Below are 27,870 nucleotides of genomic sequence, written 5' to 3' on the forward strand. Positions count from 1 at the left end.
CCAGATCCTGGTCCGCTAATCCATGACCTCTGCTATAGTGCAGTGTTTCCCAACCAGGGGTACGCATACCCCTAGTGGTTTGCGAGTGAATTGCAAGGGGTACATGAAAATATTTTATTTCTTATGTAGTGAAATAAAATATGGCTGGGCTCTGTTTTGCTTAATGAGGATGCAGTGAAAAATTAAACAAGCTATATCAACCAAAAAGTACGTTTTTATTTGAGTTCACCTTAAGCTGTGACACACATCCAAACCAAGCGGAGGAACAGACTGGATGTAGAGAACAGCCTGGGATCAGCTGATTTTCACACTCAGCTGTCAGAGCTCATCAAAGCAGCTCACGTGTCTTGATGAAAACAAATAAAAACTAATTAAGTCAGTGTGACTAAAATTTTTGTTCTTTATTTTGTTCCCAATTCATCAAGGTTAAATGTGATTATAAAGGAGTTACTTAGAGGAGCTCCAGTTCATGAATACAGGTTTATAATATGATTTTATTTTGTATTTATTTCAATTCCTTCCTTACTAACTTCCAGACAACATATTCGTGTTTTTTGTTGTTTTGTTTTGTTTTTTTTAGATAGAAAGCATAACATCCAATTAAAAGATTGAGTAAAACAGTTTTTCTTTTATAATCAGTTATTGTACGTTCCACTTTTGGAACATAGGGTTACACATGTCAAAAAAGTTTGGGAAACACTGCTCTAGAGCTCATCTAGAAGGTGACAACTCTAAGTCTTTCTGAAGATAAGTGATATAGTATTATATTTCAGTAAGGGGGTCATAACAGCTGTTAGGACCGATGCGGTGGATCCAGTTAAACCCCTCTTTAGAAATCTGGGCTGCATGCATGCAGACATCCACAGAGATTAGTGCACCCTTGTGGGCAGGCACAAATGATGACATTAAAGCTGACGCATTTAACAGTCAGACAAAGTGGCCTGAGAAAATCACCAAGTGTGCATTTGGGATCAACTAGTGTGCACATTTCAATGTTACTAGTGAGCTGCAGAATCTGTTTTAACATTTAAGCATTTGATGCTGTTCTGTTAACCACTTTTCAGGCAGTTTGGTCCACTCATAGTTGTATCTGTTGAATCCATACGCAGGGGGCATGCCAAAACCACTCAAACTCGAAATGAAGATGCCTTTCACTATTTAACAAGTTAAGCTTTTTGTTCACATCTATGATGGCAACGCTTGTTTAGTTTGTAATTGATTATATCTCTGATCGCCAGGAGAGGGAGCCAGAGTTCTCTGCCTCTTTCTCAGCTCCTCCTCACTGAGCTGCTAAGACATTTCTCTCTTTAGGGTTTGTCTTTACATTCACCACAGGTCACTAGAACTTGAAAACAATATATTTTTTTATAATTTGACTGGCACCACAGAGTCTGTGCTCCATTCTGCTACAATAATTTGATTTGGTTTTGTTATCTGGGTTGAGGCTGGGCCTAACTTCTATTTGTTGTCTGCCCCTCATGGACTGAGAGCTTTTATTTATCACCATAAAGCGGATTATCTAATTCCCGGCAGAAGCGGCCTGTGAGAGCAGGCTCTGTTTAATATAAGTAAAGCCTCCTCGGACTGGAGCTATTGTTTGGCAGAGATTTTAGTGCACTGCATGACTCTGTGCTGTGGATTCTGGGGCATGTGCCTTACAGCATGCAGATATCAGCTGTGGCCCTTTGTATTTTTTTTTTAATCTAATCTTATGTAACTTCTTGCACAGTTTTACACAAAATAGCTGGACTGTTACAGTAACGACAACCTGACATCCACATAAAATACCGCTTCTGTTTTTTAATGATGATGTGAAAGTTGTGGCAGTTTGTTCTGTGACACTTTTGGGTTCATTGGGCACTTGGGTGATGACTGAAATGTGAGGTAGGATTGCTGCTGTGTTGTCTGTAAATAAAGAAACGCTGCTGGTGTTTGGCTTCAGATGAATTCCTGCTTATGACTTTGTTTGGCAAAACAGTGGTCATAACTACAGGAGACTTTGTTGGTTATATTGAATCAGGAAAGGGCTCTCATAGATTTATCCCAAAATATTCTCTTTTCTCTTTTGATTTATAGTACTGCTTTTTTTTTTTTTTACTGTGATTGAGATTTTCTTTATGTTTTTTTTTTTTTTTTTTTTTTTTTTTATATCAGTGTCCTGTCTGGCAATGTGGCAATAAGAATAATTGTCTTGATGTCAAAAAGAGAACAACAGATTTTACTTTCACAAGTGTAGCAGTATGGTAATTTATGCATATAAATAGCTTTATTATAATTATGCAGGGAGTATTACAGATTATATGGACACTGCAATGTAAGTAGAAAAGGAAAGGAAAAACAGGAAAAAAATGAGAAAAGATGAAAGGGAGATAATGATAAAACCTTTTTAGTCTGCTTCATCACCTGCAAAGAGATGTAAAAAGAACAGTACAATCAACAGATATAAGAGATACAATAAAGTAACACCTTGATACTATCGCTGAAGTATAAGTATTATTATTTAATCTGACATGTATACTGTGGTAGCTGAAGATAAGAATATGGGCTTTCTGTATGGAAGTGAAACTCCAAGTACCTGGAACCAAGCACCTGTAGTTGTTTGTGAGACTGCACTTGTGCATGTAAAGTTTATCCAAGGGGAAAAATGCTCAATAGTGGTTTTGGAGAGCTAAAGACCCACCCCCCAGAGCACCGAGGCGAGCGCTAGGGGACCCAAAGCCCCAGATGTCCAAAGATATCCCCAGAGCAAAGGCGCCCAGGAGGGGCCAACGCAGTGATTGAGATTTTCTCCTGGTTTTACCTTCAGGGAAATTATCGCTGTTGATCAAAACTCCTAAAAAGTTAGATGGGGCTATTTTTAAGCAAAGTGTTTAATGAAGTTGGTTAAACTTCTGGAGTAATAATTTGATCTTCTCTAGTAGAAATGGTTGGCAAAATAAATGATCAGGAATGAGATGACACCAAAAACAGGAAGCATTTTAAAGATTTAGAGGTTGCACAGGGGGTACAACTCCTTATTTGTCAGAGAGGATGGAGGAGATCTGGGAGACTTGCAGCTTCTTTAGGACAGAACAGAAAAATTACAGAAGTCCCCATCCCATTTTTAAGAGTGGTATCTGTTCCTTTGGGTAAGGTAGAACAGGATGATTCTTCCAGGACTCCACAGGGTGACCTGGATTGGGCCATCAGCACAGACTTATACAGGATAAAAGATGGCACTCTGAATGCCATTAGGGGTCTAGATGCTGCTGTAACGCCACAATTTCCCCATTGTGGGACAATAAAGGGTCATTTCTATTCTACTCTATTTCTAAGTCCTTAGAACCATTGTTAGAACCTTAGTGGAACCTCTGCTCCTCCTGCAGTTCTTGCCTATCTGGAACTCCTTGCTGCTCTGACCTAAATCCAATAAAACCTCTTTTAGTAACCATTTTTTAGATCCATCAGATGCTTCCAGGTTGCATGTTAGACTGCCCAGTGGTACCCTGGTCAGGATTTGGGAAGAGCTTCTCAAGGATACCATCAGTCATCTTAAACACGCTGCAAAAATTGTAAATCTAAAGCATTTTTTCTAGAATTGAGCAGATAAGAGAGTCACTTTGCCAATGGAATACAACAATTTACATTTAAAATGAGAAAAAGAACAACTGCAGTCTCTTCTTTCAAGTGCATAATAACTAATTATCTTATTTTAATGGTAAAAATGCTCATTCTATTGGCATTTAATCTTATTTTCCTGCTAATATTAAGGGTAAATATACTTATTTTAAGAACATTTGGCTCATTTTCAGAACGTTTTTGCAGTACATTTATGTATTGCCTCTTTTTTTTCTGCTTTTTGGCCTGAATTTGAGAAACGTAACACAGAGAAGAGGTCATGTTTTAATCTGAATACCTCAAGTCAGTACAGACACTTAGCCAAGGTGGGAGTGCATTAGAAATAGTGCTGTACCAGTAATGCTGGTAGTAAGGAAGAGGCTAGGATGAATAAGCAAGTTGCTATCTAGGTCATTCTAATTTAGCATTGTACTTTTAATTTAACCCAACATTCCTAGTTGCTGCTCGGTGCTATATGGTTGTCAACAATCCTTAGTGTGACATGATATATAGGCACTGTTCACCTCATGGAGTTCAATAAAAAAAACATTATTTCTTTACATGGACTCTGTGACAAATGCTAATGTACAAAAAATAATATACTTTGGGTTTTATAATAGAGCACTTCTGTTGTTTGCTGCATTTGTGTAATTTTGCAGTTCTTTTCTAGAAGGCTGCTGTCCTAATTTAACCAGTGTTATTTATGTTAGTGCCTGCCTTTTAATGCTGTCTGAGGGCTGTCTGGATTCAGCCCAGCAGTCTGGAGCTCCTTTCCTACCCTAGATAGTTTTTTTTTTTTGTGTGTGTGTATGAACTAGGAAAAGGAGATTGGAGATATAATTTGAGGTCTTTGGTCCAATTCTCAGCTCTTTCATAGAGCTACCAGGTTCTACTATTTTTATGGGTACAGATTTCTTTCATACTGATGTTGGAATCCTAACCAGAATCAAATATCTATATAATTTGGACTTGAATTATGAAACAATGATATATTTGTATTCAGCTAAATCAATAAATTAATTCCTGAAAAACCTGGGCATTCTGTCTATGTATTATTTTTGATGAAATTGTTTTGATAAAGTTTTAGCTATAGTTGAAATGTTTTTTTCTGTTTTGATGTACAGCGCTTTAAATAGTTTTGCAGCTGAAATGTGTTATGTGTTATACCTAGCTAGGACTTTTAGGATACTTTACATATTTGTAGATCTTTTCACAATTCAGATCTTTATTATAATAGATTTCTTTTGATTATTGGTAGAATAAATCATTTGAATTGATTTAACCTTTATCCTTGGCTTGGCGTTTAAAATGGTTTGACACAGCATTCAACAAAGAGAAATAAGAAGAACTGAGTTCATGAAAGAAGCAGACCTGTTTAGTATAAGCCATATAAGTGATGCTCATTGGTAAGCCAGCCAGGAGTAGGTTTTTTCTGTGTGTTTATCTGAGCATTTGTTTAAACCCAGGGCCAGATCCCCAGATAAGGCCAGAACCCCAAAACGATGCATTATACTCGGCTCACATTGTTGTCAATACGGTTTAAAAAAGAAATGCTGTATGCTCAGTGTAAAGGATTTACCAAATAATTTCCACCCCCTCTACTTTTTAATGGTCTGTTACTTTACACCAACAAATTAGGACATATTGTAATTGGATTATAAAATGCAACTACTCAAAATATTGCATATTCATTAAATGGAAGAAAATTGATTAATGGTTTTGTTAGATTATCTTGAGGCATGCAAAGCCTTGTTGTATTTAGCCCCATCCATCAATTCTTTCTACTGGTAGCTTTTAATTGTATTTATTCAGATCAGGGTAAGAAGTATATGAACATCTATTATAAAGTCTGATAACAAACTTGAATTTGGCCGCCGTGTTTCAACCAATACATGATCTTAACCGTTCCAATATAGCTCGGGCTAAATGTTTTGGGTCATCTTCTAGTTAGAAAGTAATCCACATTGGAAAAAAAAAAGAAATCTAACCAGCTTTTCAGACTTTTCTGAAGAAAAGCATACCCACAGCATGATGCAGCCATCGCCATGTTTCATGGCACGGACGATACGTTCAAAGTGATGAGAAATTTATACCTGAGCTTCAATTCTCTCCAAATGCTTCCTTCATACAAGCTACTTTCACTGTACCAGAGGTCCAGGAAGCTATTTTCTGTACCTTTTATCATAAAGACAAAACTCCAATGCAGATATATACATTTTAAGATATGATTTTGAAGTATTTTTTTTTAAGCCTTCCAGAGTCATCTATTGGCAAATATTGCCTTTTACACTATGATGCGTTTATTTGTTACAAAATGTTCTGGAGCCATTTTTTTCAAACCTGGATTAAAAACCACTGCTTTAAATTTGACGCCCTCTCTCTGCTGTTAGGGTGCCGCCCTGGAGACGCTACAGCGTGGCATCAGGCCACTTCTTTGGAAAGGCTAAGCAAATTTCAAGATCTCTAGTAGTGCGTAGAGCAAGAGGTTGATCACTGCTTTATGTAAAACGGTGATGGCCATTTGTTTCCCGGGGCTGGGAGCGAAATTTATGAGATTCACTCAGACATGCATGAAACAAATTGAATATCCTTCTGTGCATGATTTGTAAAAAAAAGAATAGCATTTTAAAAAGTATCATAGGTTAAAGTTTATATATATTTATATATATATATATATATATATATATATATATATATATATATATATATATATATATATATATATATATATATATATATATACAGGTGCTGGTCATAAAATTAGAATATCATGAAAAAGTAGATTGATTTCAGTAATTCCATTTAAAAAGTGAAACTTGTATATTATATTCATACATTACATACAAACTCATATATTTCAGATGTTTATTTTGTTTAATTTTGATGATTACAAATGACAACAAATGAAAATCTCAAATTCATCATATCAGAAAATTAGAATATTACTGAAGACCAATAAAAACAAAGGATTTATAGAAATGTTGGCCAACTGAAAAGTATGAACATGAAAAGTATGAGCATGTACAGCACTCAGTATTTAGTTGGGCCTCCTTTGGCCTGTATTACTGCAGCAATGCGGCGTGGCATGGAGTCGATCAGTCTGTGGCACTGCTCAGGTGTTATGATAGCCCAGGTTGCTCTAATGGTGGCTTTTAGCTCTTCTGAATTGTTGGGTCTGGTGTATTGCATCTTCTTCTTCACAATACCCCATAGATTTTCTATGGGGTTAAGGTCAGGAGAGTTTGCTGGCCAATTAAGAACAGGGATACCATGGTCCTTCAACCAGGTACTGGTAGCTTTGGCACTGTGTGCAGGTGCCAAGTCCTGTTGGAAAATGAAATCTGCATCTCCAAAAAGTTGGTCAGCTGCAGGAAGCATGAAGTGCTCTAAAACTTCCTGGTATGTGGCTGCGTTGACCCTGGACCTCAGAAAACACAATGGACCAACACCAGCAGATGACATGGCACCCCAAACCATCACTGACTGTGGAAACTTTACACTGGACTTCAAGCAACGTGGATGAAGTGCCTCTCTTCTTTTCCTCCAGACTCTGGGACCTTGATTTCCAAAGGAAATGCAAAATTTACTTTCATCAGAGAACATGACTTTGGACCACTCACCAGCAGTCCAGTCCTGTTTCTCTTTAGCCCAGGCAAGACGCTTCTGACGCCGTCTGTGGTTCAAGAGTGGCTTGACACAAGGAATGCGACAGCAGAAACCCATGTCTTTCATACGTCTGTGTGTGGTGGTTCTTGAAGCACTCACTCCAGCTGCAGTCCACTCTTTGTGAATCTCCCCCACATTTTTGAATGGGTTTTGTTTCACAATCCTCTCCAGGGTGCGGTTATCTCTCTTGCTTGTACACTTTTTTCGACCACATCTTTTCCTTCCCTTCGCCTCTCTATTAATGTGCTTGGACACTGAGCTCTGTGAACAGCCAGCCTCTTTAGCGATGACCTTTTGTGTCTTGCCCTCCTTGTGCAAGGTGTCGATGGTCGTCTTTTGGACAACTGTCAAGTCAGCAGTCTTCCCCATGATTGTGTAGCCTATAGAACTAGACTGAAAGACCATTTAAAGGCTTTTGCAGGTGGTTTGAGTTAATTAGCTGATTAGAGTGTGGCACCAGGGGCCATCAATTTTGAACCTTTTCACAATATTCTAATTTTCTGATATGATGAAATTTGAGATTTTCATTTGTTGTCATTTGTAATCATCAAAATTAAACAAAATAAACATCTGAAATATATGAGTTTGTATGTAATGTATGAATATAATATACAAGTTTCACTTTTTAAATGGAATTACTGAAATCAATCTACTTTTTCATGATATTCTAATTTTATGACCAGCACCTGTATATATACAGGGCCGGCGATTGCTACAGGCGAGCTAGGCAATTGCCTAGGGCGACAAATGTGTTGGGGGCGCCCTCTAGCGTCGCCCTTAGGCTTACTTCCCATTAATCATAGAATTAGAAAAAAAAAGCGAATTAAACCGGTTATGACGCGTCCGTCAGTTTGACTTAACCTTACGTATATATAAATAGCAAAATATGAACAAATAAATATACCACCGTTTTTTTATTTATTTTTTCACATTTAAGAGAAAATCGGAAAAGATTCTGATCACTCGCAGCCGCGTGCGTGGAGATTGTTCGATCAGAGATTGTTTGGCGAGTAATACGTTGAATTTAAAGGTGGTTTTAGCATAATCTGGTTTGTGAGTGGATCAAGACAATGGCTGGTTGTAGTGGGGGGTGTTCGGAAGATGAAAATATGGATACAGGATGGTCTATGGTAGAAAATAGAAGAGAGGGAAGAGATAAAATTAAAAAGGGATTAAATGTTGGAAAAAGATCTCTTGAGGATGAAGAAGAACCAATTGAGACAAGAAAGAAAATAATGATGTCATATTGAAACTTAAGGCTGGACAGGATATGAGTGGAGTAAGTCCTATCACCTTATCGAATGGACTAAAGAAAGTTGTTGGAGACGTGGAGTTAGCTAAAATCCTGAGGGATGGAAGCTTACTTATCATTGGTAAAAACGCAGAACAAAAGAACAAGGCCCTAAAATTACAAATGGTGTGTAAAAGGGAAGTGATAGAAAGAAAGGTAGTTGGGGAGGAAAGAGGAGTGAAAGGAGTAATATCAGGGATTCCGGTAGGAGAAAACTTGGAGGAGCTAAGGAAAACAATAAGAGGAGGAGAGATTATAGGCATCAAACGTTTACAGGCTTTTAGGAATGGGGAGAAAATGGACAGTGCATCTGTTCTTCTGGATTTCAAAGGTAGAGTTCTGCCTGATAAAGTGATGGTTGGCTACATGAGTTTCAATGTAAGAGCTTATATACCACCTCCTCTAAGATGTTACAAATGTCAGAGATATGGACATACTGCAAATGTTTGCAAAGGGAAACAGAGGTGTGGTAGATGTGGAGGTGAACATCCTTATGGTGAGTGTGGAGATAATCCTGTTAAATGCTGTAACTGTGGTGGAAATCATAGTGCAGCGTATGCAGGGTGCATGATAAGAAAAGAAGCAGCTGAAATCCAAAAAGTTAAAATTGATAAGAGAATTACTTATGCTGAAGCAGTGAAAGAAGTTAAAAAGAATGAAAATGATCCGAAAATAAGTTATGAAAGGAAAAGGATGGCAGACAATAATCAGTGTAATGTTACATTAGAAAAGTTGATTCCTTTTCTTGCATACATCATAAACTGTTCAGAGCAAGCAAAAACTAAAACTGAAAAAATTAAAATTATAGTTAAGGCAGCTACAAAATTTTTTAGTGTCAAAAACTTGTCTTGGGAAAAAATTCATGATGAGCTCAGGCATGGGGAAGGATCTCTGGAAAATGAGGCCTCTCAAATCATCACATAATTCTAATATTACAATGGAACGCTCGCAGTTTATTAGCAAATGGTCAGGAATTTAAAGGCTTCATTAAAAATTTAAACAAAAAACCAGATATAATATGCATTCAGGAAACATGGCTCAAGCCATCATTACAGTTTAGTATTCATGGTTACTCAATATTACGTAAAGATAGAACAAGTGGGAATGGAGGAGAATGTGCCATATTTATAAAAGAAAAAGTTAAATTCATTCAGCTCCAAATAATATCAGATTTAGAATTTATTGCAGTAGAAATTTGGACAAATGAAGGGAATGTTAAAATTGTAAATTATTACAATCCTTGTAAAAAAAATAGAAAAGATAAAACTTGAAACAATATTAGAACACTGGAGAGGGAAAATAGTTTGGTGTGGGGACTTCAATGCACATAGCACTTTATGGGGAGATCAAGATGATTATAATGGAGGAATTTTAGAAGAGATCATTGAAGAAAAAGAATTGGTAGTTTTAAATAACGGGGTAGGTACTCGGGTAGACTTGGTAAGAGGTAAGGAATCGGCTATTGATCTGACTTTAGTTTCTCAATCTATTGCTAATATTTGCAGTTGGAAAGTATGTAAAGAAAACACAATGGGGAGTGATCATTATCCGGTTTTTACAAGGATAGGAATAGATATAGAGGAAGATCAGGTAGAAATTGAGGGGAAAGCAAACTGGGATAGGTTTAAAATAATGTGTGAGATTAAAATGAAAAATGTAGATATAAGTAAACCAATAAATGAATTAAATTTAGAAATTAGTAATTCTATTATTAACTCAGCCAAAATATTTATTCCTAGAAGTAGTAAAAGAAAATAGTACCTTGGTGGACACCAGAATGTTCATTTGCAATTAAACAGCGGAATAAGGCTTTTAAAACACTTAAAAAAAAAAAATTTGCTTCCAAAATCTAGTTAATTATAAAAGGAAACAGGCAGAAGTTAGGAAAACTATAAGAAATACTAAACGGGATTATTGGAGGAAATATTGTGAGTCTTTGGGGGAAAATACTGCTTTAGATAGAGTATGGAATACTATTAGGAAAATGTCAGGGAGTTCAAAAGAATATTTTTTCCCAGTAATTAAAGATAATGGAAATATTATAATAGACAATAAGAGTAAAGTTGAAATATTAGTTAAAGGTTTTGCTAAGATACATAGTACAGAAAATGTAAATAGTAAAGAAAAAAGAGGGCGTGAAATGACATTAAAGAGAAATATTGCATTGGTCAATGATGAAGAAGATTGTGAGGATTCTATTAACATGAAGTTTTCCTTGTTAGAATTAAATAAAGCATTTAAGAATTCTAGTAAATCTACTGGGAAAGATCAAATTAGTTATAGTATGTTAAATGATCTTAGTGATGTGAGTAAAGAAATATTATTAGAATTATAAAATAAGGTGTGGGAGGAAGGGATATTACCTGATATATGGAAAGAAGCCATCATTATACCAATTTGCAAACCTGGTAAAGATCCTAATTTAGCTGAAAGTTACAGGCCAATAGCTCTAACATCATGTATGGGTAAAGTCATGGAAAAAATGGTAAATAACAGATTAATTTATTTTTTAGAATCTAAAGAAAAGATTAAATCTTATCAATTTGGATTTAGAAAAGGCAGAAGTACAATAGATCCTGCATTATGTCTGGAACATGAAATTAGACGGGCTCAGGTAAATAAGGAGAGTGTGTTAGCAGTATTTGTTGATGTGGAAAAGGCTTATGATATGTTATGGAAAGAAGGGCTATTGATTAAAATAAAACGAATAGGTATAAGAGGTAAAATATATAGATGGATAAAAAAATTTTTAACTGAAAGAAGTATTAGAATAAAAATAGGTGGGGTAATAAGTTCAAAATATCAAGTTGAAAATGGCACTCCCCAAGGTAGTATAGTAAGTCCTATTCTATTTAGTATAATGATTAATGATATTTTTAGTAGTATAGATAAATCCTTTGGTGTCTCATTGTTTGCAGATGATGGTATTATTTGGAAGAGGGGGAAAAATATAGAGTTTGTAAATAGAAAACTACAAGAAGCATTACAGAATGTAGAAGCTTGGGCTTTAGATTGGGGTTTTAGATTCTCAACATCTAAGTCTAAATGTGTTGCTTTTACAAATAGGAAGTTAAACAATAATGTAAATCTCAAATTATATGGGGATGTTATAGAAAGGATAGATCAAATTAAGTATTTGGGCATCTGGTTTGATAAAAAACTTACATGGAAGATACATATTGATAAAATAGTTGAAAAAAGTAAAAGAATTTTAAATATAATGAGATGTCTGAGAGGAAAAGATTGGGGAGCAGATAGAAAAGCATTAAAAACAGTATATAATGGACTAATTAGATAAATTTTTGATTATGGTTGTATAGTATACAATTCAGCTTCAAGTACTTTATTAAAGAAAATAGATAGAATACAATACCAGGCATTAAGACTTTGTTGTGGAGCAATGAAAACTACCCCGGTTTCCGCTCTACAAGTGGAGATGGGTGAGATGCCACTGGAGCTCAGGAGAGAACAACTAGCCATAAATTACTGGGTAAATATTAAAGGATCTAAAGAAAATCTTCCTCCGTATGTTACATTGCAACCATGTCAAGAAAAAGAAAAGAAAAAAATTAATAGTTTTGGATGGACAATTATGAATAAAGTAAAAAATGTAGGAATAGATAACTTTGTAATCAGTCCTGTGGTTGTTATTCCTGCTATTCCATTATGGATCTTTGGACAGGCTGATGTTGATTTAAATTTATTGAGAAAAGGGAGACAGTTTGATAAAAAAGAGGTGGAAAATTATATTAAAAAAGAATATTCAGAGTATATACAAATTTATACAGATGCTTCTAAAACATTAAATGAAAGAGTAGGTATAGCATTTGTAATCCCAGATTTAAATATTATGAGGAATAAAAGAATAACAGATAAATTGGCAGTGTATACAGGTGAATTAATGGCTATCTTAATGGCTTTAGAATGGATTGAGGAAACAAAAGACAGGGAGGTTTTAATTTGTTCAGATTCAAGTAGTGCATTAATAAGTATTCTAGAATTTAATTCAGAGTCGAGACAAGATATTATATTGGATATTCTTCACTCAATTTTTAGGATTAAAAATGGTGGTTCTGTTGTTAAATTTGTCTGGATTCCTGCTCATATTGGTGTTATCGGTAATGAGTTAGCTGACAGTTTTGCTAAGAATGCTGTTAAAAAGGATATTGATTTAAACATTAACATTAGTAAAAATGAGTTAAAGAATATTATAAAAATGTATTTCAAGAAGAAATGGCAAGAACAGTGGGATAAAGGAGGGAATGCTAGATTTTATTATAGTATTCAAAAAAAGGTTGGAGAATTAAGAAAATGTAATAGAATTAAAAAAGAAGAAGATGTTATATCTAGAATAAGGTTTGGACATACAAGATTAAATAGTACTCTTAAAATAATGAATAAGCATAATACAGGGTGTTGTATTTGTGGGAAATTAGAAACTGTCCAACACATATTTTTAGAATGTAATAAATATACTCAGGAAAGAGAAATGTTGTGTAGAGAGTTAGACAGGAATAAAAGTAAACTAGATATAAGGGAATTGTTTCAAAGGTCATCTGGGGATGTAGTTTTTGGGAGTATTTTTAATTTTCTAAGAAGAACAGGTATTTTAGGGAGAATATAATAGTTTGTCTGATCCATACTCCATTCTGGAAGGTGGCGGTAATGCACCTATAAGTTGTTTGCCAACCGCCATTAAAAAAAAAAAAAGAAGAAGAAGAAGATTCTGATCACTTTCCAAGCTCCCTCCAACCCGGAAGTCGTGACGTCAATCACTGCAGCATGTCCACCAATATTTTGGAATGAAATTGTAAGCAAACGTACTTGCTTAACTTTGCTCGCGGTAGGGCCCATCTTAATCATCCACTCAGAGTATCACTGGTAAGCGCACACAGACTTTGTAGCTTGTCCGGTCAGTTAAAAATATTAATTGTGAAATCCGTGTTGTAATCGGAAGCATACAAGCTAGTTAGCTTGAAAAGTAAATAAAGTTTCAGACGTGCTGCGTGATGATGTGTTCAGATTGGCTCAGTAAAACGACAATTAGGTTATCATGATGCGTTCAAGTGTAACGTAAAGAAAACGGGAAATTTAGTTTTTGGCGAGAAACATGAGTAATACAGTTGTATATTGCTCTATATATAATTAAACTACTGATGCCAACGTTTATTAAAAATTACATTTAATTTAAAATACAATGATTTATTTGTTAAATATTTTCCTAATCACTAAAAACATGATGAAAAGTGACAGTAGACAATACATTAACCAACAATTGTGAAAATATATTCTAGTTAGTTTTATGTCATTTCGAAGTGGCCTATTACATTAGCCATGTTTATTGAAGGCTAGAAACGTTTTTGTTATGCTCACTTGTTAAGCAATAGAAGCAATACCAGTTCTGTTAAAAAAAATGTGTTGCCTCGTCTTTCCACCAAATAACAGAAAAGTACCGATAGTGGTATCGATAAAGACTCGGATCGATAAGGAGTATCGATAAAGGTATCGATATCAATAAATATTAACGATCCCCATCCCTAATCTTGACATCATTTTTTTCTCAGTATATATATGCAGCAGAATTATGTGCTATATTATTAGCTTGAGAATGGGTAGAAGATACTAATATAAATAAAATATTTTGTAGTGATTATCTGCATTGAGTATTCAAAAGGGATGTACAAATAATCATCAAAATATATGAAGTTATGGCTGTTCATCATAGAATATGTGAACAAAAAAAAAAACAACAACTTCAAACTTTTAATTTTGTAATGGTATTCATAAAAGCACTTTTGTTTGTAGAGGGTTAATCCTTTCTTTAATCACTAATCAATGTCAGAAATCAGGGTAAATATACCTGATATATTTTAGTTAGAGGAAAATTTTGTTTATCTCATTTCTATTTATGTTCAAATGATTTAATTGAACTGGAACAGAAAATTTAATTTAATGTGTATCAATTACTTTTTTATGTAGTCCTTGGTTGAAGAATTTCTTAAATTTATTATTTTTTATTGTTATTTGGTAATTTCTGAAATTGATTTATTTAATATTTGTTTAATGTGTGTTAAATTTGTTAATTGTCTGAAATAAATTCATTCATTGATTCAATCCAGTTTTTTAGTTATACTTTACCTAAGTGTCCTTACAGATGGTTAAAAGTGTTTTTGCACAGTCCTAACTTTGAGTGTGTAATAAATAATTTTAAATAATAAAAAAGAAAAGGTACTGAAACCTATTCTGGTATTTGTCTATGCATCACTCCATGCTAAGTTACAGTTTTTTCTGAATGGTTAAACACAACCTTGATTCTTATAGCACAATTTCTAAAACTATTAATACTTATAGGAAATCCACTCACTGAGTTCACAAAACTAAAAGAACAAACACTGCTTTGCACTCAATTTGCAATTTTGTAACACACACTTTGCACAACTGTAGGCACAATTCACCGCACAGCACTCTTTGTGGAACTGTAAACACAACTCAATGAAGCACTAAACAGATGCTGAAAACAGTACTGGTATTTCGCACGGCAAAAGTGAGGGGGGGGGGGCGCAAAACTCAATCTCGACTAGGGCAACCAAAGGGCTAGAACCGGCCCTGTATATATATATATATATATATATATATATATGTATATATATGTATATATATATATATGTGTATATATATATATATGTATATATATGTATATATATGTATATATATGTATATATATGTATATATATGTATATATATATATATATATATATATATATATATATATGTATATATATATATGTATATATATGTATATATATGTATATATATATATTTATATGTATGTATATATATGTATGTATATATATGTATGTATATATATGTATGTATATATATGTATGTATATATATGTATGTATATATATGTATATATATGTATGTATATATATATTTATATGTTTGGTATGACTATTATATTTATTGTATGTATATTTATTATATGATATATGTATGTATATATTTGTATGTTATATATTTATTTATGTTTGTTATTTTTGTAGGTATTTATATTATATATTTTTATATAATATATAGGTAATGTGTATTTATTTATTTATGGATATATTTATATATATATAGTTTGTATGGGTTATATTTATAGATATGTATATATTTGTCATGCCTATAGATATTTTTATATGCTATATATATGATTATGTAGGTTGCTTATATAGATATATGTATGTTTTTATATGGTTGTGATTTATTTATTATTTTGAGTTTTTATGGGTATTTTTTATTTATTATATGGTATATTTATGTATGTGTTTTTGATTTATATTTGTTTTATATGTATGGATATATAGGTTTGATATATATATTTATATATTTTTTTATGGATTTGTATGTTTATTTGTAGGTATATACGATTATTTAGATTTTTTATATATTGTTCGTTTATATAGGGTTATGTATATATTTATATATGTATTTTTTAGGATGTATGTTTTGATTTACTTGGTCTGTTAGATGGCTGTTTTTGGATATATATGTATATGTTTGATATATAGTTGTATATTTATATATATGTTTTGGTTTAGGTATGTATTTGTATTGGGGTTTTATTTAGATATGGTTTGTTATGTATGTATAGGAGTTATTGTAGTTTTTATAGTGCGGTTGGGTTTGTTGAGTGTGGTTGTTGCTTACGTTTCTGTGTTCCTTTTTGTGACTTTTTCTTTATATGTATGGATATATATGTATGTATATATAATGTTATGTATTATGTATGTAATATATATATATGTATATATTAATGTATGTATATATCTATAATGTATATATATGTATGTATATATATATATGTATATTATATGTATGTTTATATTATATGTATATATATGTATGTATTTATATATATAGTTGTATATTATGTATGTTATAATATAATATATGTATGTATATATATATATATATATGTATGTATATATATGTATATATATATGTATGTATATATATGTATATATATGTATATGTATATATATGTATGTATATATATATATGTATATGTATATATATGTATATGTATGTATATGTATGTATATATATGTATATGTATGTATATGTATGTATATATATATATATATGTATGTATATATATATATGTATGTATATATATATATATATGTATGTATATGTATGTATATATATATATATATGTATGTATATGTATGTATATATATATATATATGTATGTATATGTATGTATATGTATATATATATATGTATATATATATATATGTATGTATATGTATGTATATGTATATATATATATGTATGTATATGTATATATATATATGTATGTATATATATGTATATATATGTATATATATATATGTATATATATATGTATATATATATATGTATATATATATATATATATATGTATATATATATATGTATATATATATGTATATATATATATGTATATATATATATGTATATATATATATATATATATGTATATATATATATGTATATATATATATGTATATATATATATGTATATATATATATGTATATATATATGTATATATATATGTATATATATATATATGTATATATGTATATATATGTATATATACAGGTGCTGGTCATAAAATTAGAATATCATGAAAAAGTAGATTGATTTCAGTAATTCCATTTAAAAAGTGAAACTTGTATATTATATTCATACATTACATACAAACTCATATATTTCAGATGTTTATTTTGTTTAATTTTGATGATTACAAATGACAACAAATGAAAATCTCAAATTCATCATATCAGAAAATTAGAATATTACTGAAGACCAATAAAAACAAAGGATTTATAGAAATGTTGGCCAACTGAAAAGTATGAACATGAAAAGTATGAGCATGTACAGCACTCAGTATTTAGTTGGGCCTCCTTTGGCCTGTATTACTGCAGCAATGCGGCGTGGCATGGAGTCGATCAGTCTGTGGCACTGCTCAGGTGTTATGATAGCCCAGATTGCTCTAATAGTGGCTTTTAGCTCTTCTGAATTGTTGGGTCTGGTGTATTGCATCTTCTTCTTCACAATACCCCATAGATTTTCTATGGGGTTAAGGTCAGGAGAGTTTGCTGGCCAATTAAGAACAGGGATACCATGGTCCTTCAACCAGGTACTGGTAGCTTTGGCACTGTGTGCAGGTGCCAAGTCCTGTTGGAAAATGAAATCTGCATCTCCAAAAAGTTGGTCAGCTGCAGGAAGCATGAAGTGCTCTAAAACTTCCTGGTATGTGGCTGCGTTGACCCTGGACCTCAGAAAACACAATGGACCAACACCAGCAGATGACATGGCACCCCAAACCATCACTGACTGTGGAAACTTTACACTGGACTTCAAGCAACGTGGATGAAGTGCCTCTCTTCTTTTCCTCCAGACTCTGGGACCTTGATTTCCAAAGGAAATACAAAATTTACTTTCATCAGAGAACATGACTTTGGACCACTCACCAGCAGTCCAGTCCTGTTTCTCTTTAGCCCAGGCAAGACGCTTCTGACGCTGTCTGTGGTTCAAGAGTGGCTTGACACAAGGAATGCGACAGCAGAAACCCATGTCTTTCATACGTCTGTGTGTGGTGGTTCTTGAAGCACTCACTCCAGCTGCAGTCCACTCTTTGTGAATCTCCCCCACATTTTTGAAAGGGTTTTGTTTCACAATCCTCTCCAGGGTGCGGTTATCTCTCTTGCTTGTACACTTTTTTCGACCACATCTTTTCCTTCCCTTCGCCTCTCTATTAATGTGCTTGGACACTGAGCTCTGTGAACAGCCAGCCTCTTTAGCGATGACCTTTTGTGTCTTGCCCTCCTTGTGCAAGGTGTCGATGGTCGTCTTTTGGACAACTGTCAAGTCAGCAGTCTTCCCCATGATTGTGTAGCCTATAGAACTAGACTGAAAGACCATTTAAAGGCTTTTGCAGGTGGTTTGAGTTAATTAGCTGATTAGAGTGTGGCACCAGGGGCCATCAATTTTGAACCTTTTCACAATATTCTAATTTTCTGATATGATGAATTTGAGATTTTCATTTGTTGTCATTTGTAATCATCAAAATTAAACAAAATAAACATCTGAAATATATGAGTTTGTATGTAATGTATGAATATAATATACAAGTTTCACTTTTTAAATGGAATTACTGAAATCAATCTACTTTTTCATGATATTCTAATTTTATGACCAGCACCTGTATATATATATATATATTGGCCCTTCTAATATTGCTGACTGTGCAGCATTTCTAACTTTCATTTCTTAAATTCTAGTTTCCTGCTTAGTCAACTGAAGCTTGTAAACAAAGTGGTAGAAAAATGTCTAGTTTTATATTATAATGATGTCTGAGACATACTTTTTAAACTTTTTGATATAGTTATATTGTTCTCGAGTGCTATTTTTAAAATAGATTTGAATTCAGACATCTCCTTTAATCCCTGATTTAAAATGTTTTGAGGGTCATGATGTGCGCTGATGCTACTTCTTTTGAATTGATTTAAGATGGCTAGATGTTACACAAGTTAAACATCTCCCATCATTGATTACTTTTAAATGTTCTCAAGCTCTGTGTTTTATGACGTGATAGATTTTGGAACGGCAAAAGATTTGAGGACGAGCACTGTCTGCACGGAGAGTGGGAGTATTCCAGGTGCCGTATACGAGTGTGAATCAGTTCTCTGTAGCTAACTGGTGGTGGGGAAAATCTCCTGGTTTCTCACTCTTCTTTTGGTGAAGGAGAAATGTCTGCATCTTTAACAGAAGTCTGTTAAATGACCGCTTTTAAATAAGTTTTAACCCCCCTTAGCATTAAGCTTTTGGTGTTCTACTGCAGTCTGGCTGCTGCTGCTTAAATACCTCAGCATAGTGCAGTAATCCTTCAGTCAAGGCTGCTCTTTGTGCTTTGAAAAAACCCCTGAAAAAAAAAGTGTGTTCCTGTTTTCTCTCTAACCTCAACTGAGTGCCCCCTTACATAACAAAAAAGTAAATAAAATAAAAAAAGAAGTTTGGAATAAATTGCACACTGTCTCTAACAAAATTCAGCTTAATGTCTATGTCATGTTTTTTTCCTTCCTTGATATTTTAGTTTATGCTAGAGGGCATAAACTAAACTGCTTGCAAGGAATATTTGATGGATTAAAGGGAGAGGAGTGGATGTTTCAGGATTAGGATTAAAGGGTGTAATAAAGTCTTTAGAGGTTTCCCTTGCACTCTGTGCATACTGAACAATTTTTTTTCTTTTTATCCTGGGAAATGTGAAGTATGCTGTGCCGTACTTTATTTCTAGGGGCAGTTTACTGTTTCAAGTTCTTCCCAAATCCTTTCAGCTTCACTTCCTTGCATCATTTGCATCACTATGTTGTTTGCATGCCCCCCGGTGTCCTTTCAGCCTCCCCCTAAAATCCTCAGTGTGTGTATGTGTCTGGCTGAGACAAGAAACAGCCCTAAAAGACGGCCCGGATACTTGGCCTCTTCTATTGAATCGGCTGAGGTGGAAAGAATGAAAAGAATCGCTTACCCAGAGAGGACATTTCCTCTGTGTGACAGTCTTGGAAGGGTTTAAGGATAACCACACACACTAGTTGGACTGTCTACTGTGGGGGATATAATGTATTAGCATATCCATGACAGGTTACATGTCTCAGACTTGGCCTCCATCCAGCTGGATTACAGCGAGTTTAGAATAAAAGGCTGCTTAAAAATCAGCCTGCACGGGTTTAATAACTTACAGCTGATGCAAAACATTATACAAAAATCCATAGGCAGCTAGAAAAACTAGAAATATGCATGCATTGTGTATTTATATTCTTAAAGTTTGACGTTTTTGAAGCCACTTTATCTCGCAAAGAGTAAAAGCAGATAACATTATCTGCATTATCTGGTGGTTTGCTTAGTTTGACTACAAACCACATACAATATGACATATATATATCTTTCTGAACTTATGATAATTTTTGTAAGACTAGATAAAAGTAACCATGTGTAATTTAACTTTAAGGGGAAGGGGAAACATATGAGAATAAAAAAAAATGTATCTTTTTAGAAACTGAAACATAAGTTTCTTAAGAAAAACAAACGTCATATTTTATAAATTGAGTGCATACTGTAATGTTTTAGCTTTTATTGTGATGATTAGGTCTACAGCTAATGAAAGTTTTAGAAATAGAATCTTACAGTTAAATGAAAAATAAAGGAGTCATTGATAATAATCCCCTGGTCCTGGTGAAATAAACTGTTCACAGGAGGCTGTATCCAAGCATATTAATAGAAAGTTGAGTGGAAGGAGGAAATATTGGTAAAAAAAAAAAAAGTTGACTTGCAACTGACTAAAATAAAAAAAGATTATGAGGCAAATAGATTTAATTGTTTGGGGGGGGGGTGTTCACACAGTGGAAACTGAGGCTTGAGTATGAGCTTTAAAGGCTGGTTTATACTCAGAAACCAGGTCGTCTGCGTGTGTGTTGCAGTTAACGTAGATATGCCTCCACCCCTTCTGCAGACACTCTGCTGCACTTCTCTAAAATTCTAGGTGACCACAGACAGCGCCGCAGGCAGGAGGCCTCTGATTGGTCAAATCTACATCCGCTCTACAGTATGCGCATTTCCTGTTTGGTACCTTGCCGGCTTGTTTTGTTTTTATGACCGCTATTGTGGAAAACGACTCGTGAAAATGGACTAGCTAGAAGAGCGAGGTGTGCGAAAACGCTGGGACCCTTTTTCCACCTGGATCCCCGCTCTTTTTCACCCTCATGTCCCTCCGCCATCACACAAACTTGCCCCTTGCATTTTTCCACTTCCTCACCGCCTCGGCCGTATCTAGACCCACCGCTAGTTCGTGATTGTCCCTCTAGCGTTGTGGCGTGGAATAACATAGCGCAGACCACGCTTCAAAATTGGGCATAAATCAAAAATGTCTGCGTCACACCTGCAACACACTGCTGCTGTAGTATAACCAGCCCTTAAGAGCCACAAAAACAAACAGATTCAGGATCTGAGTTACATCCATTATATACCTTGTGTTAAACCACTTCTGAACCAAAGATGATGCCTGAAGCTTCAGGGTCAGTGATCCAAAATCCTTTTTTCAGGTGAAGAGTAAATTTGGTACGACTTTCAAACCCCAAACTCTTCCAAAGGTAACAAAACCTTCTGGATTTGATAGAAAATGGGTTTTTACCTTTAGCCCTACAGAGCAACTATGGAGTGTCATAGTGGTCTTTTTTATGGTTTGTTAACCATCCCCTTTGTATACAACTAACATTGATGCTTAAGACAATAATGACCTAAATATGTTAATATGGTAAAGAAGTGTGTATATAAGCTCTAATACTTGGTCTGTGCTGGAGAAACACTTCCTGTAATGTGTAATTTGTTGCTTTTGTTTAGAAACAGACCCCTCTCTCTTTGGAGCAATGGTGACTGGGAGATATTCTGCAAAAGTTAAAATATTACTTGGTTCTGGGGTTAATAATTTATATATTTTTTCCCATCAAGCAAATATTAACTGGACGTAAGCTGCAATCAATGCCTGTGTTGTACTTACACTGTGTAATTTCTATGTTGGTTTGTCTTTAACTTGGTAAAGGGTTAAACATCGATGCTGGTCTGTCGCTTGGGGCAACAGGGTTGAGGAATTCAGCACTTCAGTGTGTTTGAACAGAGGTATCTCTTGTAATTATTTCTGATTAGTTTAAAAACATCTATTATCCCATTTTTGTCTTGTGTAACAGAGTCGGTGTGGATCCAGATCAAGACGTCCAGCCCTCTGGAGATAGCTTCCAAGTCCTCCAGGGGGTAAGAAACTCACTCAGATTCATTTTGGACTCTATGAAACGGTTCCAGTTTTTCTTTAATTTTGTTCAAAGTTAGCAAACCTGAGCACTAGGAAATTATGCATCATTAAAACAAAGTGAGCATTGCTGAAAAGTGTCCAACAATGGGTTTGCTTTTAAATCTGGCGTTTGAAATACAAACTGAAAAGCATTTTCTAATTGCAAATTTTGAATTGAATTATTAAAGGAAAATTGTAATTGTATTTATTAATCCCTTATTAAATATAGGTGTTTTCAAATCTTGTTTCTAAATGGAAATTTAAAAGCCAAAATTTATAAATGTAATTATAAATAAATTTCCTAATCACACATTTAAGAGGGTTCCATAAAAGTAAAAAAAAAAAAACAATCCACTGGACTTTGTTTCCAAGATTTGAAGACGTTTCGCCTCCCCTCCAAGAAGCTTTCTCAATTCAAATTGTTTAAGAGGGTTATTCCATTTTCTCTTTTTGACTTCCATTTTCAAATCCTTTTTGAAATTGCATTTTATTTTTACTTTACTCTCTCCATTTACCTTTTCTGTGACCCTTCTGGTCCCTAAGCGCACTGGAAACCAGTTTGACCAATCACAGTTGCTCCTCAGATATAACGAGCTCCCTCATTGGTCATTTTCTCAAGCGTGGCATTCTGACCAATGAGAGAGTTTAACTGCTTTCCAGTGTGCTCAGGGACCAGAAGGGTCACAGAAAAGGTAAATGAAGTTACATCAATGGGCCGGATTTATCAAGATCCAATTTTGCGTGCAGTAATTTGCGCTCGCAAACTGGAATTTTGCGCGAGGGGCTGAACCATGGTTTGCGGGTGATTTAACAAGAGCGATTGCGTAACTGGTGGCAGGCGCAAAACTGTTGGAGACGCCCTATTTAAATGATGGTTTTGCGCGTTTTGTGGTTTGCGGCAAAGTAGTTTTTAGTTTCTACAAACTAGTGCATTAAGAAATTTAAATCTTACAGTGATATATAAAGAAAAAACTTTGGCAACCTTTATTCCCTAAGGTGGTATGTGGATGAATTTCTACTTCACTGCAGTAAAAAAAACAACAACAACAAAAAAACAGGTGTTTTGTATTGGCCTGTAGAAAAATGCACATACCAAATGGCTCACAAGAAGTGACTGTGGATGAGATTACGCATCCCCGCAGCATTGGCATGTTGCTCCACAGGCGCAGGGGGAGAACCCCGACCCCGTCAGACAGCACTTCTGAAAAACGAGATTGGGAGATCCCAGCTCTCGCTGCAACCGTACGCTGGAATGACCCAGATGCAAAAAAGTGCAACGTTGCAAGGAGTTTTGTGATATCTGGTAGGTATTGCGTGGGTCCTCCTTGTGGCTGGCTCCAAATCCATTCGGAGTTCCCCCAACAGCTCCAAAATGGCAATGCTGGATAAACGATATGTTTTGATGATCGTTTCCTCGTTTATTCCATATATATTCACACGGAGTGAAAAACTGCGTTCTCTGCGTCTCCTGCTTCATTTCGATGTCTCCTTCTTGCGACAATAACCGCTGCCATGTGTGCGCAATTACGCATACAGACCATTTGCACCTTCTTTTGAAACGTGTTAAATATAGAGTCAGATACCGTTAGCAAAATTGTTTTTAGGTTTGATAAATCACTTTGCGAGTGCTAAATTAATATATTTACATGTACTCCTCCCACAAGACGCACTTTTGCGTGTAAACGCCCCATATCGCATATTCATTGCAGAAAAGGTACTAAATGGATAAGAGGTGCTATTTAGCACGTTTTAAAGACCAAATCCTTTTAGCACGCTGTTGATAGATCAGTTTGTAAATTTTTTAGCGTGCGCAGTGAAATAGCTCACGTTTTTATACACGCAAACCTTTGATAGATCCGGCCCAATGTGTATTTATTCATGTAGAAATCATTACTTAATTGGTCGAGGGGCAGAAAAGAATAAAGAAGGACCAGTGTAAAATTCTCTGAGACAAACTTATCTTTGAGGAAACATCTGTTAGTGAAAATGTGCACTGGTTTTTGGAATGGAAAACCTTCTAGACAGATAACCTTATTTTCTCTCTTACGTCTCTCAAAATGAAAGTCGAGTCTGACCCAAATCTTTGCATAGGTCTGAGCATGGCCTGAACTCCTTCCCTGTGACTGTTGCATCTGCAGAGCTATTCCAAATTTAAATGATCAGATTATCAGGCTATCAGATCTCTTACACTGTTATCAGGGACTTTGCAAAAACTAAAGTAGGGAAGTACATGTTTAGAATTGTAGTATTGAGGAAGAGCAGAGTAACTTAAAAAGGTCAAATATGTGGGTAAAGCTAGTTTGTTTTCAAATGGAGCTTTTGCATATTGTTGCATATTTTACATAGTTTTACACGCAAATCATTCAGCCTTAAACTCCTTTTTCTACCTGGTTTCATGTAACTTTCTAAATTGGGAAAACAAAAGAGTAGAAATTTCTTATATTAAGTGTATTTATCCTTAATTTGAGTAGTTAAATTAGATATTTTGCCAATGGAATTAGTATTTTTACTCTTAAAATAAGATAATTAGATAATATGTACTTGAAATAAGACATTACAATTGTCTTTTCTTATTTAAAGTGTAAATTGTCTTGTTCCATTGGCAAAATGTCTCTTTTACCTCCTCAATCCAAGAACAAATGCACTTTTTTTAAGAAAAAAAAACTTATCTAGATTTTTATTTATTGTTTCCAGTGTACTTCCATTTCAGGTAATGTTTTTCTTAAGAGCATGAGTAATATTTTATTGTTCGATTAATATACACTATATTGCCAAAAGTATTTGCTCACCCATCCAAATTATTGGAATCAGGTGTTCCAATCACTTCCATGGCCACAGGTGTATAAATTCAAGCACCTAGGCATGCAGACTGTTTTTACAAACATTTGTGAAAGAATGGGTCGCTCTCAGGAGCTCAGTGAATTCCAGCGTGGAACTGTGATAGGATGCCACCTGTGCAACAAATCCAGTCGTGAAATTTCCTCGCTCCTAAATATTCCACAGTCAACTGTCAGCTGTATTATTAGAAAATGGAAGTGTTTGGGAACGACAGCAACTCAGCCACGAAGTGGTAGGCCACGTAAACTGACGGAGCGGGGTCAGCGGATGCTGAAGCGCATAGTGCGAAGAGGTCGCCAACTTTCTGCAGAGTCAATCACTACAGACCTCCAAACTTCATGTGGCCTTCAGATTAGCTCAAGAACAGTGCGCAGAGAGCTTCATGGAATGGGTTTCCATGGTCGAGCAGCTGCATCCAAGCCATACATCACCAAGTGCAATGCAAAGCGTCGGATGCGGTGGTGTAAAGCACGCCGCCACTGGACTCTAGAGCAGTGGAGACGCGTTCTCTGGAGTGACGAATCGCGCTTCTCCATCTGGCAATCTGATGGACGGGTCTGGGTTTGGCGGTTGCCAGGAGAACGGTACTTGTCTGACTGCATTGTGCCAAGTGTAAAGTTTGGTGGAGGGGGGATTATGGTGTGAGGTTGTTTTTCAGGAGCTGGGCTTGGCCCCTTAGTTCCAGTGAAAGGAACTCTGAATGCTTCAGCATACCAAGACATTTTGGACAATTCCATGCTCCCAACTTTGTGGGAACAGTTTGGAGCTGGCCCCTTCCTCTTCCAACATGACTGTGCACCAGTGCACAAAGCAAGGTCCATAAAGACATGGATGACAGAGTCTGGTGTGGATGAACTTGACTGGCCTGCACAGAGTCCTGACCTCAACCCGATAGAACACCTTTGGGATGAATTAGAGCGGAGACTGAGAGCCAGGCCTTCTCGTCCAACATCAGTGTGCGACCTCACAAATGCGCTTCTGGAAGAATGGTCAAAAATTCCCATAAACACACTCCTAAACCTTGTGGACAGCCTTCCCAGAAGAGTTGAAGCTGTTCTAGCTGCAAAGGGTGGACCGACGTCATATTGAACCCTATGGATTAGGAACGGGATGTCACTTAAGCTCATATGTGAGTCAAGGCAGGTGAGCAAATACTTTTGGCAATATAGTGTATGTTTGAGTGTGTAACATTATTATTTTTTATTTAACAGAGTTTGTTTTATTTGTTGTTCTTGTAATAGAGGTTATTTACTGTATGTACCTTTCTGATGCAGTTGAAACCAAAACATATAAACCACGTGAAAATTAACCTGTAAAAAAATGCATTCTAGTTTGTTTTATTCGTTTTAGTAGCACTAGATGATGCATACAAATGGGAGACTGTTTACAGCACAGCCAGAGCTGCAACAAGTTTATTGTACATGTGTGAATGATCTGATCATTGCAGCAATAGATATTATTGACTGAAATAGATGGGCTCAAAATCAAATTTTGCTTGGGGCCCCATGGAAGATTGGACTGGCCCTGATATCTGAGACGCCGTCTCTTCTTGGTAAATCTATCATTCTTGCAGTTTCCTTCCTGCAGGAGCTCAAACAGGAAGGTTAAAGTGACTATTCTTATTTACGGTCACAGGTTACTCAAACAGAAGAATATTTTTATTTTGGATCCCATGTTTCTGGCACGGCCGGAAAGATCAAAGACGTACACATGATTGTTTTCTTCCCGATGCTACCGAATAAAAGAGAAAGGGAACTGCTCTGCAGCAGAGTTTAGTAGCTCTGTCACGTCCCAACTGTGAAGCTTCCCCTTCCTGGAAGCTGTCATGGAAAAAGGTTAAAAATATGAATCCTGAGATTTGGTCTTTACAGTGTCTTTTGTTCTTTGTGTGTAGTTCAGTCCTTGCGCTCCTCCCATGGCTGGACCTAACTAAAGAAAATATTAGAATGGGTGTGGTAGATGTGTTTTCATATATGCTTTTAGGACTTGTCCACCTGTTCTATTGACGGTTGTCCAGCCTGTCAGGGTATTGACTCAAAGGGTGATACAGTTAAATGTATAACATTTTGCAATTTCAGTCATTAGATCAACCATTATGATCTTATATATCAAATATAAGCAGACATATGTGTCATAGAGAGGGAATAACAGGTCCACTAATGGGTGGGACAATTTAGGCAGGATGTAAATATTCTGGTGAAGATTCTCCGTCATCCAGGTCATAGTCATTCCAAAAAAGTAAAAAAAAATAAAAATAAAAATCCACTGGACTTTGTTTCCAAGTTTGAAGGCGTTTTGCTTCCAGGAAGCTTTTTCAATTCAAAATGTCAGAAATAGTGTTGAGTTCAAGGCTTTATATAGTTGACCAAAGCAAAGCCTTGTTTTGGCTTAGAAACATGCAACATGCAGTAGGTAAACAAGTTCTTTTCAAACATGATATGATATATATAAAAATAGATTTAAAAAAAAATTGGCAAGTCTAAAGATTTCCGTATCGGGGGCCAGATCGTGATGTCCATATGAGCAAAACTATACGTGTGGGATGTCTTTGTGCTGCAGTGGTGAGAATCATTTTAAAATTGGTCATGCTGAGCCCAAAGCTCCT

The 27,870-nt window shown here is 35.1% G+C and overlaps 1 protein-coding gene across 2 annotated transcripts in view; it reads left to right on the plus strand.

The window, feature by feature from the left end:
- slc9a7 (solute carrier family 9 member 7) overlaps positions 1-27,870 on the plus strand; it is a 62,194-nt gene that overhangs the window by 23,715 nt on the left and 10,609 nt on the right. Inside the window, exons 13-14 of one of the 2 annotated variants that reach the window (XM_038271727.1) lie at positions 19,185-19,247; positions 22,327-22,390. In XM_038271727.1, the coding sequence (XP_038127655.1) occupies positions 19,185-19,247; positions 22,327-22,390 (127 nt within the window). The remainder of the gene's footprint in view (positions 1-19,184; positions 19,248-22,326; positions 22,391-27,870) is intronic. The other variant, XM_038271728.1, reaches the window with a different exon arrangement.

This window comes from Cyprinodon tularosa, unplaced genomic scaffold (genome assembly GCF_016077235.1).
Source record: "Cyprinodon tularosa strain WSP-4 unplaced genomic scaffold, ASM1607723v1 ctg808, whole genome shotgun sequence".
NCBI classification, from domain to species: Eukaryota; Metazoa; Chordata; class Actinopteri; order Cyprinodontiformes; family Cyprinodontidae; genus Cyprinodon; species Cyprinodon tularosa.